We start from the raw sequence: 15,529 nt of genomic DNA on the forward strand, positions 1-15,529 counted from the left end.
CATCAGACCCTCACAGTGATGTCACTGCTACTCCATCAGCTCCCTTCAGGCTCTATCTGTGCCCGTCCCGGTGACATCACTTCCCCAGTGACATCACTGTACTCCACCCCGGACACTGGGCTTAGGGGAGACCCAGGGCCCAGCACACCCTGCCCCATGGAGCCGTTGAAGCTGCCCCTCTCCCCCCCAGGGCCCGTCACGCTGTGCCATCAGCCCCACATGACGCCATCACACACAGCTCCTGGTGTTTCCACGACAATCTTTTTCACAAAGCCACACTATGGCGAGAGTGCCCGCAGCCCCTCAGCCATGCCCGAGGGCCAGGAGCTCGGCCTCGGCAGTGCGGCGGCTGCTCCCGTGAGGGGCACGTGGGCATGGCTCGGGGCAGGGGCAGCTGAGGGACGCTGGGCTCTGAGCCTTCCGAGCTTTTCTGGGCTCTGACACCTTCCTGGGCTCCGGCACTGTCCCTCTGTGTGCCCCCCGGCCTGCTCCGGCCCGGCCTCCGCTGCCCGGGCCAGCATGTAGCTGACCTTGCGCTGGTGCGCCAGGGCCTCCTCCTTGTCGTTCACCTGCAGAGAGGAAGGAGAGCAGGATAGGCTCAGCTCGGGGTACTGTGAACCCGGCTAGCACACGCACTCCCGGAGGTGAACTAGGTGATAGTAAAAGACTTTAAAATCACAGAAAATTCAGGGAGCTGGAAAGAAAACTAGGCTTAGTAGGCCCTGTGGGAAACCACAAAATCAGAGAGTCTTGGGAAAGCTGCAAAAGGCAGGCCTCAGAGACAGAAGAACTGTGATTGGAGCCAAGCAGCAGCCAGGAGATTGGGCAGCAGAAAAATTATTTAAACTGTAGAAAAGCAAGGACAAATAGAGCAATGGTCTGTGTATTAACGCTTGGCTAGAATAACTCCCTAAGCTACAGAAAAGTTTATCTAGCAAGATATTAGGAAGGTTAAACCTTAATAATGGAGCTCTGTGCATTGTGTTTGAAGGCTCACAAGCAGGGATTGCATTTGAAATAAGCAAGCATTGTTTAACCAAAGGTACCTGTGCTTACAGTGGTTGGACAGGACTACTGTCAATATAGAATATACACTGTACAGATATAAATACTGTCAGTGTGCTTTTGCTTTGTGTGATTGGTCACAAAGCTCATAAAGTGAGTTGTGACATTGAGTTCTGTGTCTGCTGCCTGGGATGTGAGCTGCTGCCATCTTCCATTGCCATAGCCATGGACTGAGAGTGATGCTGGAAAATCAAACAGCTCAAGGCAGTTCCACAGCAGTCTCATCCTGTCTGGGATTTGTACAGAGACTCTCGGGCAGCGATAAATGTTAAAGGTAGGCCTTGGGAAGTGTTAGGTCTTGTGTTTGCTAGATCATGGGAAACTGCACCTGTGTAGTCAGTATATGATGAATGATATAATTGTTGATGTGATTAGATATAATTATTGTTTGAAGAATCATGAGAAACTGTGTTAGAGGTTTGAGGGGATCATGATCAATCCATGCTTGGGTGAAATCAATGTATACAATAGAACAATGTAAGTTTAATAATTAATATGTAAACTATATAATGATAAAATATAAAAACACATTTGGTTCGAAACCATGTGAGGTGACCATGATTTGGGTCTGTACCCCTGACACCCAGAGCTCTTTAATAAGAGCACCTGCACATAATAATTCTGTGATTGTGTGTTTCTGAACACTGACACAGGTACTGACCAGATCAATCAACATCCTCAGGATCTCGTGGGCACTGTCCAGCTCCTCCACCCTCCTGCAGTCCCCTTCTGACGAGAGCAGGCTGGACAGCTTCCGCCCCAGGTTGGTCTTGCTGCCCTCCAACTTGACGTGCTCTGTGGAAAACACAGGTGTGTCAGCTGCAGAACTGCTCAGGTAGGGAAAAACAACTCTGGGATAAAGCACTTGTAAACCTGGAAGCCATAGAAAATAATGTAATAATTAAAAATAATTTAATTTAACGATCCTATAAAAAAGGGCAATACAAGCTGCAGCTTCCTCCACTGCATGGGACACGGCAGGTTCCCACTGCTCCTGCTGTGCCACAAAGGCTACACAGACCTTAAACGTGGGCACATTGAGAATTCTTTCTGCTCTTTGGAAAATACACTTTTGATGCTCTAGTAAAAGAATAATTCATGGTAGTTTGTTGTTAAACCATAAGTAGCCTAAATAATAGATTCTCTGACACAGGCCACAAACTTACAAGTTTGTGATAATTCCAGAAATAGTAAAATACCTTAAAATTAAGGAACAGATGTGCCAGCTAACAGAGCCTGAAAGCAATGGTATCAGTGTAGGGGAAACAGCTACTCAAGGTTATGCTGCTGTAGTGCTACACCCCAGGAAAGCCCAAGGGATCTGGGAGACACACCACACTTCCAAGCCTGGCACCTCCTGGCCAACAGTCAAAAAAAAATATTGTGCTGTTCCTAAAGTCTGCAGTGGTTCTGACCGTGATGTAAGCACTTAAATACTTCTCTTATTCTTTCAAAAAAAAAAAAAAAAAAAGGATAAAAAGATTATTGGAATTATTCCTACTTTACAGATTGGAATTCTTCCTCTTTTACACAGGGCTTTGTAACTCTGCATTAGTGTAAGAACACTGATATTGATACAGATGCATAATAAAAGGCGAAAAATGTTTAAGGAAAAATAGAAAAAAATAAATCTATGTAGAACTCTAGTGAATTATGGAGTGGAATAGGTTAGAAGAGACCTTGAAGCTCATCTTGTTCCACACCTTCCACTAGACCAGGTTGCTCAATACCCCATTTGGAGCTAAAAAAAGCTCCAAATATACTTTTCTGGGGTTTTTTTGCATTTCTCCCCCTTCCCCAACTCTTCCATGGAGCTAACTTGAAACAAAACCCCAACACCAGAGCAGTTGCTGGCAGCACACAAACCAGCCAGATGTCACTTTCCTCAGGGGCAGTGCCCAAGCCCTGCCCTTCCCACACACAGACAGACACACAGACACACTGCCCAGCTACCAGCACCCCGCAGGCGTCTCCAGCTTGCAAATCTGCTCTCCTTCTTCACACTGATCACTTCTGCCAGCCTCAGGGCCTGCTCCTGCCTCTGCATCAGCTGCTGCTCAAACGCAATCCTGAAGGCATCTGCCGTGACGTACGCTTCATCCTTACTCTTCTTCAGGCTTTCCATCTGGTTTTAGTTCAGGGGAAATTTAAGGCATGTTAGATAATTTGGAAGCAAAAGCAGGTTTAAAGTTAAGGCACAGACAGCTTGCAAGTAAATATAATCAAGGAAGTAGCAAGGAACCAAAGGGTTTTCCTGACACGTAAAGAAATGTATTTTGAAGTGTGTATTAAAGTCCTTGTTCTTCATTGTCTGCAAATATTCACATCCCCAGCCACCTACACAATCATCTTTGTGTATTTATTTATCTCTGCACATGTACAAGAGCTCGAGGAAGAAAATAATAACCCATCACATCCAGGCCAAGAGAAAAAGGAGCAGGAGATTGGAACCTATATCAGGGATCTTAAGGGACAGGCCAGAACCTATTTGCAAAACCAGTTAGCCAACTGGAAGTTCTGCAGCAGGACCACAAGGATGGCTACCGCGTTTCCAGAGTCAAATACAAAATAGAAGAAAAATTTTAAATCCACACAGTTTCAATAAATAGAAAAAAGTTAGGAGCCTGGAATTCACGTAATTGATTTAAGTGTGAGGTAAACAGGTTTTTTCCAGCAAGATCAGCTTGCTGCCCTAGCTGAGTGAGCGGGCTGTGGGAGCTGATGCCAACATGGGAGGAGTGAAATGCACTGCCAGGAAGGAAGGGAAAGGTTCAGTGCCAGTCCACATGCACAGTGTGTACATTCATGGAGGGCACACACTTAGGGTGTGTTCCCTTTTTTCAAATGAAAAAAATAGGGGGAGAAAGAAAAAGAATGAAAAAAAAATTTTTCTTAATTAGTAAAGCTGAGTAGATACAATTAAAATTTTTTCTACCAGGATAAATTATGAAATTACAGGCATCACAAACTTTACAGTATTTTGAGATCCATTGTGGTTGTGAGAGTTTGTGTCAGCAGCGCCTGGGTGTCTCTGGCTTTGTTTGGACTGGTGCAGGAGCACCCCCTTGCTCGTCCCCACCCTTCCAGGCCTCCTCACCTCTTGCTTGAGATGGAGGAGCTGCTTCCGAGTGAGAGCTGCCACTCTGGCACAGGGGCAGGGCTGCCCCTCGGCCGGGCTGCAGGCGCAGGCTCCCAGCACTGCCAGCTGCAACACAGAGCAAGCCAGAGGTCACAGAGCTGCCACAACCGCCCATCGCTGCTTCTTAAAATGCTACAAGTCTGAGAGTAATAAAATGGTTAGAAAAATAGCGATATAATTAGAGGAATAATAATTTTGGACAGTTTGGATTAGGACAATATGAGATAACAGAAACAAAGAGTTACGTATGGTCTGGGTGCCTCTTTCTGGGCTAAATAAGCCCAAAAAAAGACCCACGTGAACAGAGGATTAACCCTTAAAAGCAACGGCCTGTTGTATATTCATACACCTCATCCATGATGCATAAATTCCATTCAAACACAGGATTCTGTCTGGGCACTGTCAGCTTCTTCCACTGAATCCTGATTAAGGACGGCTGAGCAAGGCAGGAAGAAATTAATTTCTCCTGATAATGGGGCAATAAATTCTCTTTCTCTGAAAGATTGAGGTGTCCTGTGGCTGCTATCTCACTGTGAGTCCTTTCTTTAGAAAAAGTATCCTACATAGCATAGTTTCCATTTTAACATCATGTTACAACCTAAAACTCACACAATATGAAAAACGCATATTTTATGATTGGCTTTTCGCAAATATTCAAATTAATATTATATGTGTTGTGTTAGAAAGCTATGCTGTATTAATTTTCTTAAATAGTGTGTTAAATATAGTTTTAGGTTGTAACATGATGTTAAAATAGAAACTATGCTATGTAGGATATTTTTTTAGAGAAAGGACTCGCAGTAAGGTAGCAGCCACAGGCCACCTGAATCTTTCAGAGAAACAGAATTTATTGCTCCATTATCAGGAGAAATGAACTTCTTCCTGCCTTGCTCAGCCATTCTTAATCAGGATTCAGAGAAAGAAGCTGACAGTGCCCAGCCAGAATCCTGTGTTTGAATGGAATTTATGCATCATGGATGAGGTGTATGAATATGCAACAGGCTGTTGTTTTAAGGGTTAATCCTCTGTTCATGTGGGGCCTTTTTTGGGCTTATTTTGCCCAGAAAGAGGTACCCAGGCATCCGTAAATCTTTGTTTCTATTGTCTCATATTGTCCTAATCCTAACTGTCCAGATTATTATTACTCTAATTATATTGCTGTTTTTATAACCATTATATTGCTATTTCTCAAACCATTTTATTACTATTAAAATTTTAAAAATTTAAAAACAAGTGAGTGGCATTTTTCACACACAAACATCTCTCTGAAGCAGCTCTTTGGAAAAACACACAGGCAATACTTACTTCAAGACCTGTGAAATCAGTGATGTCACTTTTGTTCAACATGTTCTCCTGAAAAACTTTCTGTTGTTTCACGTCTAGCATTGCAAGAAATTCCAAGCACTGCTGGTTCAGGACTACAAAATGAAACAAAGAAAGAGATTACAAATATCCCCTGCTCCAACTTCTTAATTTCTGAGTTCAACTACACCCGAATGAAGCAGCTTTACAGCTCAAGCATCAGTTTGGGAACAAGATGAGAGCGTAGAAGGAGAAACTCATCTCCCAGTTGTTTGTGCTTGTGTGTTCTCCCAGAAGTGATGGCCCACTTACAGAGAGAGCATTTCCTGTATTGCTCTGCCTCAGGACTGAGTGCCCATCTCCTCGTACACTCAAAAGTCAGGCAGCCTCCCATTCAGAACAGCACAACACTGGGCAAGGAATGATTTAACTCAGCTATTTCAAAGCTTTCTGGAAGGCAAAAATGACGGAAAGGGAGTTGGGTCTTCTAATTCGGTGGCTGCCCTGGCTGCTTTCCAGTTTAATTTCCAGGCTTCTGCATACCCACTAAGATCAGCTGCCACAACAAGACACTGATCCCCACAGGAATCTTCCATCAGACCTAAAACCTGATTTATTCCTAAAAAACAGTGTATCCAGAGGAATAGCTGCTGCTGGCTTACTTGCATTTTCAGCCTTAAGTGTTTTAATTTCTTCTGTCCTCACTTTCAATGCTTCCTTAAGAGCTGCATTTTCACAGTATATCCTGTAGAAGTCAGAAAATGGCTTCATTATAATCTTAAAAACATTTTTAAGTGGGCACTCAATAATTTAAAAAATAACTTGTTAAAACATGGTATCTAATATTTCTGAAAATTAAAATTAGGATTACTTGAAAGACAGAATAAAAAAATCAAAAGTGAAAGGAGTTGAGTGCTAGATACAAATTTTAAAAAATCCCAAACCTTCATGTGTAAGTAGGCAGTGCCCATAGCTTTAACAAGAGATTAGTTTAAGTGTCACATTTCCATTAGAAAAGCAAAGGAATTGGTAATTATGAACCTCTGAAACACTTGCTAGAAATTTCCTATTTCCTTGAAGGAACAAAAGTGATATTTGAGGAGCAACAGCTCTGGTCTGTAAACTTCCTGTAGTCTGAATCCTGTTTTCAGGAACAGCTGTGCCTTCAGGTGTTTCAACGTGAGAACACACAATGCACACTGATAATGCATTTTTCCTTGCAGCATTTCCCTCCTGAGCAGAACACTGGCAATCTGACATCCTAAATGTCAAAGCAATACAATTTATTTGGTGCACCTCAGCTCTCAGTAAATGCAGCCTACTCTGAATCATTTCACTTGGAAAAAAAAACAAAGGAAAATGCTCATTCTTTTTGTCCGGCTGCCTCAGATGTCAGAAAACTATCAGAAAAAGATGAGATCCTGTGTCTGTGTCTTCCACCAGCCAACACCAGTTGTGTGGCTCCAAACTGCACGGCCACATTTCCAACCTACTCAGACAGGAAAGCCAGGGAGCCTTTCAAGAGGCAGCCCTTGACAAACGTGTCTCTGGAATGGTTTGTAAACTTGTAGCTTATCCTTTGATTTGAAGCTGAAATATATTTAAGTGAAAGTATATTCTGAATTGTAAAGACAACAGCAATAATAATAACAAATAATAATGACAACAACTCTCATGGGTAGACTTCAGAGATACAATTTCTACATGTAAATTGAGTGAGCCTGCTGGTCCCATTTCTCAAGGTCGGTTATGTATAATTAGTTTAGTGCCTCTGGCACATTCCTCTTGCCCAGCCACACCTGCTGTCCACCCAGAGTGACTCCTGTTTAACAAAGAATCTCTTGATCAGCCTCTCTCTCAGGCATTGTATTTTACCTGTACTCATGCCCAGACCTACAGTGCCAGACAATAAAGAAATGATTAACCAGGAAATTATATTTCCACACGTATGAACACACCATTATTTTCTCTGCCTCATCTATGGTTAGGGTAAATAAGAATAATCAGTCCCCAGCTGGCTAACATCATATGATAAAAAAACAACTCAGCCTAGCAAAGCCAGCCTACAGACACCTAAAAATAAAAGAAATCAGGACAATACATCTAGAAGTTTTAATTGAAAAATACAAATGTGACTGGTGTGAAAAATCAAAATGCTCCAGAATTTGGAAGGGAATTGGGAAAACACAATGAACCTGAGGAAGCAAGTTTGGAACACAGAACAGAAGACATAGAGCACTCAGTGCAATTTTAAAAATCAATCAAAAACCCCAGTGATACACAGTGTAAGCCCAATACCTGTCATATTTTTCCGCCCAGGTGTCTTCTATGTTTTTAAATCTGTCCTGATCAAATTCAATTTCCCATTGCAAAATATTTATTTCCTGTGGAAACAAAACAAACTTGTAGCAGCTCGTCACAGGGCTCCCCCCAGAAGGGTGCCAGGGGTGCTGGGTTTGGCAGAAATCTTAGAGACAATCTGAGACCAAATAACAGATAACAAGATAAATTAATATTTCCCTTTCTACTGAGAAGCAGGAATTCCTTTTATAAAACCCCTGGAATTAATGTCAGGTATGCACTGATTTAAACAGTCAGTCTGATAATCCCTTTTCAATAGCCATGGGCTTCTCTGTGTGAAGGAAAAACCCACACTTACCTTCTCTAGAGTCCTCTTTTCTTCCTCAGTTTTCTGAAGCATTGCTTTTGTATGGCTCGTGGCTTTATCAAATACTGCCTGCAAAATCAACAAACAACCAAAGCAGAGCCCAAAATGCAACTCTGTCAAACACTGTGATTAAACTGAGTTAATTTTCAGTTTCATACTCATAGTCAAACAGCAGAGTGCAGAGTCACAAACACCAGCAGCCTCCTCGTGAGCCTCAGAGGGTTCTGATCTCAAGTCTAACTGGCACAACAAACTTTTTGGGTTTCATTCCCAGAACCTCTGGAGCATCATTCAGCTTGAGATTGTGTCTTCTCCAGGGCTTGTGCAGGAAATTACACCTTGAACAACTGGGTTACAACACACCTAAGCTCTGATCCAGGCCTAAGTGGCTACAAATATGTGATGCTAGAAACCACACAACGAGAAATGGCTTTTGTAAGTAGGCTAAATTCCAGGAACTGGATTCAGCAGAATTTGTTATCAAAGAGAATAAAAATACTACAAATGGTGAACAAAAGAACGACCTGACATTTAAGGCACACTGTCCCCTAGGGCAGCAGATGGAGCAGCCAACTCGAAATACTCATGCTTTGCAGCAGGATTCCAAGCACTGCCTAAATCTTCAACATAAGGGACTGCAAAAAGGCCTTAATTTTATCTTTAGTAGATAAATCCTCAAGGATTGTCAAAGCTAAAATTTTAAGAATTGCTACAACACTAAAGTCTTATTAAATAACACACTAGTTGCAGTAAATTGTAGAGGCAAGTCTGTAGACACCTGCAGACTCAATGATGTAAATTGCAGCCCTGGGAAGGCCTTAAGGTTTTTGAGGTTTTGATGGGGAGCAGCAGCAGATTTCCTCTGTTTTTCCTTGTTACCACCAAGAGATTTCTGAACAGCTCCTACCATGCTCTGCAGGATTCTTAGGGCTTCATCTTTCCCTTCAAGCTGTCTTTGAGATGCTTCAAGCTCAACTTTCAGAATTTCAAGTTCCTGAGGTAAAGCAAAGTAGACACGCTGAGTAAAAGCCAAGGTAAAATCTTGATAAGATACAGCTGAAACCAATGTAAATTTCCCCTCCTCAAAAAACAAACCTCTGTTTTACCTGCATGATGTTGTTCCACGGGCTCACCTGAGGTCACAGAACACAGTGCAGGTGGAATGTGGTTTTTTACAGCTGAAGTCAGCTGGCTGTGATGCCAACACCTCAACACATTTAACCACAGTAAAATCCAAATGTCCTGTTATAACAACCTTTCAAGCAACATGCAGACTAAAAATCCAAAGATTGTTTGCACTGTACATTTTCAAGCCCCAAAGCTTAATAAAACATAAACATCTGCTAGAAAAGTACAACAGTACCTTCAATATTCTCTCCATCTTTAAAAATATTTTGTAGACAAACCTCCCAGAATATAAAGTACACCTCACACTACAATTTCCTGACATAAAATTAAAGAAGCTTCCAACTCCTGCTGTAATTCCAATAACCTGGGCACATCCAACTCTCCCAGCATGCCCAGATTCTCTGGTTACATGGAAGGGAAATGAAGATTTGGAGAGCAGCACCCTGGGCACTCTTACCAACCTCCAGAGCTTCCCGGAGTTGCTGCTTCAGTTCTTCATTTGACACTTCAGTATTAGATTCTGTAAGATCAATGGAACATAATAAATGATAAAATATTGTAACATTTAAAGCAAAAAAAAGGTTGGGATTTTACCCTGAAAACGGGTAACATACAAAGGTGAGTTTTCATCTTTGTGTTGTGGGTTTCTCTTTTTCTTGTGGAGCCAATAAGCAGATTTAAGAAACACACCAATACAAGCTTCAAACACATTACTTCACAGTTGAAGAAGTGAAATGGGGGAAAAAAGTCTGCTGTAAAGAGTCATAAAGGCAAACCTCTTATAACTTCCTTTAAAATAAAGCCAACAAAATTGTCATAATGATGAAAAAAAAATTATTTGGATTCTTTTCTGACTGTAACTTGTCAACACAGCCAGCACTGTTTAGAAGTAGGGGCAATTTTCAGGAGGCAGAGATAGCTTACTGTGGAAAGGATGACAGGGAATTGTTTAGAGGAGAGAAATAAATAAGTTACACAGAAATACCTCAGTCAAAATATTAAAGAGTGACAGAAAAGCAGCCAGACTGTAATGAACAGCACTGCCTACGGATGAATGCCAACGCAGGTTCTAAAAGCTACTTCCTAACCCCTAACGTAAGCCAATTCACTAATTTCAACCGAAGAGCAAAAAAGATTTTTAATATTTAGCCATAAACTTTAAGAACTGCCTTTAGGAAGATTTTAACTGACTTAAAGCAGGAATCCAAGCAGTGCCACCCAGTTTCACAGACACAGCCAAACCCATGCCGGTACACTCGCCACAGGATGCTCTCTGATAAATGTTGCTTTCAAATGCAGAGTTAAACACCTTAAAACTGGACATTTTACACTAAGAATGGCCACTGCCTTCAGCACCGAGAAGCAATTGTACTGCTCATGTTCTGGGAGGATCCCAGCCCTTGAGGGATTTTGGCAAGCGGTTCCAACTAAACTTGAGGACACTTTGTGAGGCAGCTGAACGGCTCACTTCCACTAACAAAAACCTTTCGTATGGTGAATAATTAACTTCTAAATTGCTCTTACCGCAGCTATTCTGCCGTGTGGAACTAGAGGCAGGTTTTTTGAGTGATCCATCGTAAAAGCTGTTCCGTTTTGGAGCAGGAACAGCTGCAGCATCACTGTCTTCTGCTACCTTTGCTGACAAGGGGGAATTACAAGTCTTTCCAGACCCTTTCCTAGATGTAACTGAATAGGAATTTTGTAAGTTTTCCCCTTCATAAACACCACCCGGTCTTCTTCCCAGTCCGTTTCCCAAGTCTCCACATGTCATGTCATCCTCTTCTGCTTCCTCCATCTTCTCCTCCTGGCTTTTTTTCAGGTTTTCCGCCGGTTTGGGGTTTTTTTTTTCCCGACCGAGGGCCCGTCACCTACCGGCGAACAGCGCCTCCCGCAAAGCCAGATTTCATCTGGAAAAACAGGAAAGCTCCGCGTTCACAGCAGCAGGGAGGGAAACGCGAGGCTGCGGGGCAGCTGAAATCCCGCGGGGACACCCCGGCCCGGGGACACACCTGGGGGACATTGCGAGGGGACATTCCCGGGGGGGACACACCTGTGGGACCCCGACCCACCTGCGGGACCCCGACCCACCTGCGCGCTGCCCGCGGCTCCCACAGCGGTCCCGCCCCGGGGCGGCTCCGGGAGCGGCTCGGAAGGAGGGGTTTGCTCATTTCTGGTTTTTATTATTTATCGTAATATATCGTTCGCTGACTTTCCGTGGTTTTCATCCCCGTCCCCTCCCCCGGCACGGCCCGGACTCTGCGGTGAGCAGGCACGGTCATCCCCAATGTTCTCACATTGTCCGGACACCCAGAACAATCCCCTCGCCTGTTTCCTACTTTGGGCAGCCTCTGCCCCAGCTGCCACAATGCCTGGCCCGATTCTCCCAGGAAAAACACTGTTTTTCCACCGTTTTGGTTCATAATATCATCACTTTTCTCTTGGAGTATCGCTCCACAAGTGTCACCAAAAAAAAAAAAAAAAAAAACCCCAAAACATCCAACAGCACATTTGCAACAAAAAATGAAGCTGTAAATGTGTGACGACAACACTCTTCACAACAGAATTTTTTAAGAAAGTTGTTTTACTACCCAAACTCGTGTAAATAAAAGGTTTATAAGAAGTACTTCCTACAGAATCTTTCACGAGGCTTTCGTTCCAAGCAGCATTTCTGTGAGGACAGGTTTCCTGTTCCTGGTGCAGCCCTGCCCCCGTGGGGGCCCAGGCTTTAACAGCACTCAGAGCAGATCCTGCTGCATCTGTGACCATGCTCGGGGTCCCTGGGGGTCTGTCCCGACACGGCATGCAGCTCCTGGGTCATCCTCCATCACTGGGACAGGGGAACGCAGAGGAAAAAAGGAAAAATGAAGTTTGTTGTTTAACGCTCCAGACCAGTGCTCAAATAGCTGATGTCTCCTTACACATGAAGGAATCGCCAAAACTCCGTGCAATCATTTTAAATTAACTCTCACATCACTTCTTTTCCCTCCAACACCTTACCCTGCACCACACCCTCTCACTCTGCATTGTCCTCACACACCCATAGCGCAGCACAGCAGGTTTAATCCCACAGCTCAGCATCAAACCAACTCCTTTCAGAACACTGTTCCACCCTCTGGAAATCAAAACTGCCTCAACTGCCACCTGTTACCAGGATTCTACAGTTTTCTCACAGGGAATTCATGGTTTGGTTTCAATTGTAAGGTCTAAAGAATGCTCAGCTACTGAACACAGCTCCTGCTGCTGAGGCCAGCCACCTCATTTTCATCCTTTCAGTCACTTCTGTTGCATCAGTTTTATCAGTATCAGTTCTCCTGTTGCCTCTCAGGGTGCTGTTACACATCCTCACAACGTGGCCACTCTGAACTTTCTTCTACTCCCCAGTCAGTTACAACAAAACTCACATTCATTTAGAATACAAGAATTACAAACATAATTTATTAAACCCTCCCTCCCAAGAAGAGATCCAGCAGTTACTGTTTCACCAAAAGTCAGTTATTGTCCTTCATCCATTGCTCAATCCATTGCATAATCAGATCCAAATTTCTCTCTAGGTCCTCTGGAGTGTTGCTGGGTAACTGGTGCACAATTTCCTTTTTATAGGACAACACAGCTTCCTCATACAGAGTCTGAAAAATTTCGCACTGAATGTTGTCCTGCAGCTTCTTGCCCGTGTAGCCCCTGGGGAGAGAGCAGCAAGAGGCAGAGTGAGGCATGAGGGAGGCTGAGGAGGGGTTTTGGGGGCAGAGCAGGGCCGCAGAGTGACACACCTGCTGTGCAGCCTGTCGTACAGACAGGAGTTGTCTGTGCGCAGCACCAACACGATGTGGAACCAGCGCTCGGGGAAGAAGTCACAGCCGTGGTAATCCACAATCACCCCTCCCTCGCTCATCCTGGCCTCCAGCTCGTCCACCACCTGCACACACACAGAGAGGGGGAGAGCTCAGCCTCACCTGCACTGCACAGCCAGGGGGGGATCGGCCTCACCTGGAAATGCACAGCCCCACAGAGAGAGAGACAGGGGGGGCTCACCTGCACTGCACAGACAGACAGACAGAGGGGCTTGTGGGAATCCACACAACCAGAGGGTTTGGGAAAGCTGCAAAAGGCAGGCCCCAGAGACAGCAGAACTGTGACTGGAGCCAAGCAGCAGCCAGGAGATTGGGCAGCAGAAAAATTATTTAAACTGTAGAAAAGCAAGGACAAATAGAGCAATGGTCTGTGTATTAACACTGCTCTAGAATAACTCCCTAAGCTACAGAAAAGTTTATCTAGCAAGATATTAGGAAGGTTAAAGCTCAATAATGGAGCTCTGTGCATTGTGTTTGAAGGCTCACAAGCAGGGATTGCATTTGAAACAAGCAAGCATTGTTTAACCAAAGGTACCTGTGCTTACAGTGGTTGGACAGAACTACTGTCAATACAGAATATTCACTGTACAGATATAAATACAGTCAGTGTGCTTTTGCTTTGTGTGATTGGTCACAAAGCTCATAAAGTGAGCTGTGACATTGAGTTCTGTGTCTGCTGCCTGGGATGTGAGCTGCTGCCATCTTCCATTGCCATAGCCATGGACTGAGAGTGATGCTGGAAAATCAAACAGCTCAAGGCAGTTCCACAGCAGCCCTGTCCTGTTTGTGGTTTGTACACAGACCCTGGCTGGTGACAGGGGCTCCCCAGCACTGTACAGAGAGCACGAGGGGTGGCCCTGGGGCTGCACTCACCCTGTCCTCATCCAGGATGGGGCAGTTGTACTCCTCATCAAAGCCTTCATACAGCTCTCCTGCAGCACAGAGAAATCACAGCTATTTGCTGGGCACCACAGCAGTTGCTACAATTAATTTACCACAATGATTCACAATTCTGTAAAAAATTACATTTTTGTCTTGGGAGATTGCAGGCAAAAGGCAGAGTTCAGTATAGGGCACATTTTGTTTACAAATCCATACAAGGACAAGTTTGTAATTTATTACTTAGCACCAAGTGTGCTGCTACAGACACGTCTGCTGAAGTAAATTCATTTAATGCACAGCACCACAGGTTGGTTTGGGCTGGAAGGGACCTCAGTGCCCACCCAGTGCCAGCCCTGCCATGGCAGGGACCCCTCCCACTGTCCCAGTGTCCAGCCTGGCCTTGGGCAGTGCCAGGGATGCAGGGGCAGCTCCAGCTGCTCTGGGCACCCTGTGCCAGGGCCTGCCCACCCTGCCAGGGAACAATTCCTCATTGCCAAGATCCCAGCCAGCCCTGCCCTCTGGCACTGGGAGCCATTCCCTGGCTGCTGTTCCTCCATCCTTGTCCCCAGTCCCTCTCCAGCTCTCCTGGAGCCCCTTCAGGATCTCCCTGGAGCCTTCTCCTCTCCCCCAGCCCAGCCCAGGCACCCCAGACAGGTGTGCAGGGGCTCCCAGTGCCCGAGGCAGAGCAGCAGGGCCCCGGCCAGCAGCGTGTCCCCATGTCACAGCTCGGGGCTGCTGTCACACAGCACCTTCCTTGGCCAGGTCCCCCACGTTGACGTAGCTCAGCCCAGCTCTGGAGGCCAGCTCCTTTCCCAGCGTGGTTTTCCCAACTCCCGGCGTGCCTGCAGAACAAAGCACAGCCAAAGGTAAGGGGAGAGCTGCAGGTCTCCACGGAGAGCCCCTGCCAGGCGACCTGGAGCCTTCTGACAACCCACATAGGAGAGTTCACGGGTTGAAAAGGGGCAAAAAGCTGCGGGACAAAGGGAAACAGGCAAGGAGAGTGAAACGGGAAAACACGGAGAGAACTCGGGCTGTGAGCAGGAACGTCACTCCCAGCGTGCGGGACCCAAGGGAAATCCGCACTCCTATGAAAGCCCCCAGGTAACACGGAGCAGCCGCGCGTCCTCATGACGGAGGGGCTGGGGAGCTGCAAAGCCACCCCGGGCTGCACCCACACCCCGGAGCAGCCAGGCTGCTGCCTCACACCGGAACCTCCCCGGGCTCTGAGGGGGCCCGGGCCCCGGAGCCCAAATGCCGCCCGGCTGGGACCCCGCGCCCCGAATCCCCTCGGGCCGGGCCAGGGCTGGGAGCCCAGGGAGCGCACAGCCGCAGCCCCCCGGGCCGCGATAGGTCCGTACTCCCGGTGCCCCCCGGTGCCCACCGGTGATGAGCAGGTTGGGCCGCCTCATGGCCGCCGCCCGTCGCCTTGGAGACACGTGCGCAGGGGGCCTCCGCCGCCGCCGCGCGCGCCGATGGCGTCACCGCGCGCGCCCGGCG

The 15,529-nt window shown here is 45.8% G+C and overlaps 2 protein-coding genes across 4 annotated transcripts; both read right to left on the reverse strand.

The window, feature by feature from the left end:
- Positions 1-115: 115 nt before the first annotated feature.
- On the reverse strand, positions 116-11,600 carry CCDC125 (coiled-coil domain containing 125). 3 transcript variants are annotated; one of them, XM_074533696.1, is made up of 12 exons: positions 11,391-11,600; positions 10,827-11,209; positions 9,764-9,822; positions 9,082-9,168; positions 8,166-8,243; positions 7,805-7,890; positions 6,169-6,251; positions 5,510-5,622; positions 4,163-4,270; positions 3,025-3,190; positions 1,727-1,860; positions 116-569 (listed from the first exon to the last, which is right to left on the reverse strand). In XM_074533696.1, the coding sequence occupies exons 2-12, from the start codon at positions 11,095-11,097 to the stop codon at positions 279-281; spliced, it is 1,476 nt and encodes a 491-aa protein (XP_074389797.1). In that variant the 5' UTR covers positions 11,098-11,209; positions 11,391-11,600; the 3' UTR covers positions 116-278. The 3 variants fall into 3 exon arrangements, with proteins under 3 accessions (XP_074389797.1, XP_074389796.1, XP_074389795.1); XM_074533694.1 differs by having other exon boundaries at positions 176-569; positions 3,019-3,190; positions 11,391-11,591; XM_074533695.1 differs by lacking the exon at positions 11,391-11,600 and having other exon boundaries at positions 175-569; positions 3,019-3,190; positions 10,827-11,347.
- A 1,108-nt stretch (positions 11,601-12,708) lies between these two features.
- AK6 (adenylate kinase 6) lies at positions 12,709-15,527 on the reverse strand. Its single transcript, XM_074533698.1, has 5 exons — positions 15,414-15,527; positions 14,782-14,874; positions 14,024-14,082; positions 13,070-13,215; positions 12,709-12,980 (listed from the first exon to the last, which is right to left on the reverse strand). Exons 1-5 carry the CDS (start codon positions 15,439-15,441, stop codon positions 12,791-12,793), a joined length of 516 nt encoding a protein of 171 aa, XP_074389799.1. The 5' UTR covers positions 15,442-15,527; the 3' UTR covers positions 12,709-12,790.
- Positions 15,528-15,529: the final 2 nt, after the last annotated feature.

Source organism: Zonotrichia albicollis, chromosome Z, assembly GCF_047830755.1.
Source record: "Zonotrichia albicollis isolate bZonAlb1 chromosome Z, bZonAlb1.hap1, whole genome shotgun sequence".
In the NCBI taxonomy this organism is placed as follows: Eukaryota; Metazoa; Chordata; class Aves; order Passeriformes; family Passerellidae; genus Zonotrichia; species Zonotrichia albicollis.

What these genes read in the sequence shown, in the direction of transcription:
- CCDC125 (XM_074533695.1), bottom strand. Translation starts at nt 11,097, where the DNA reads ATGGAGGAAGCAGAAGAGGATGACATGACATGTGGAGACTTGGGAAAC. An exon ending in AAAAGAGGACTCTAGAGAAG is followed by an intron (nt 7,891 to 8,165) that starts GTAAGTGTGGGT and finishes TTGTTTCCACAG; the next exon opens with GAAATAAATATTTTGCAATG. An exon ending in TGGGCGGAAAAATATGACAG is followed by an intron (nt 6,252 to 7,804) that starts GTATTGGGCTTA and finishes TGACTTCTACAG; the next exon opens with GATATACTGTGAAAATGCAG.
- AK6 (XM_074533698.1), bottom strand. Translation starts at nt 15,441, where the DNA reads ATGAGGCGGCCCAACCTGCTCATCACCG. An exon ending in GGGGGACCTGGCCAAGGAAG is followed by an intron (nt 14,083 to 14,781) that starts GTGCTGTGTGAC and finishes TCTGTGCTGCAG; the next exon opens with GAGAGCTGTATGAAGGCTTT. An exon ending in CCATCCTGGATGAGGACAGG is followed by an intron (nt 13,216 to 14,023) that starts GTGAGTGCAGCC and finishes GTGTGTGTGCAG; the next exon opens with GTGGTGGACGAGCTGGAGGC.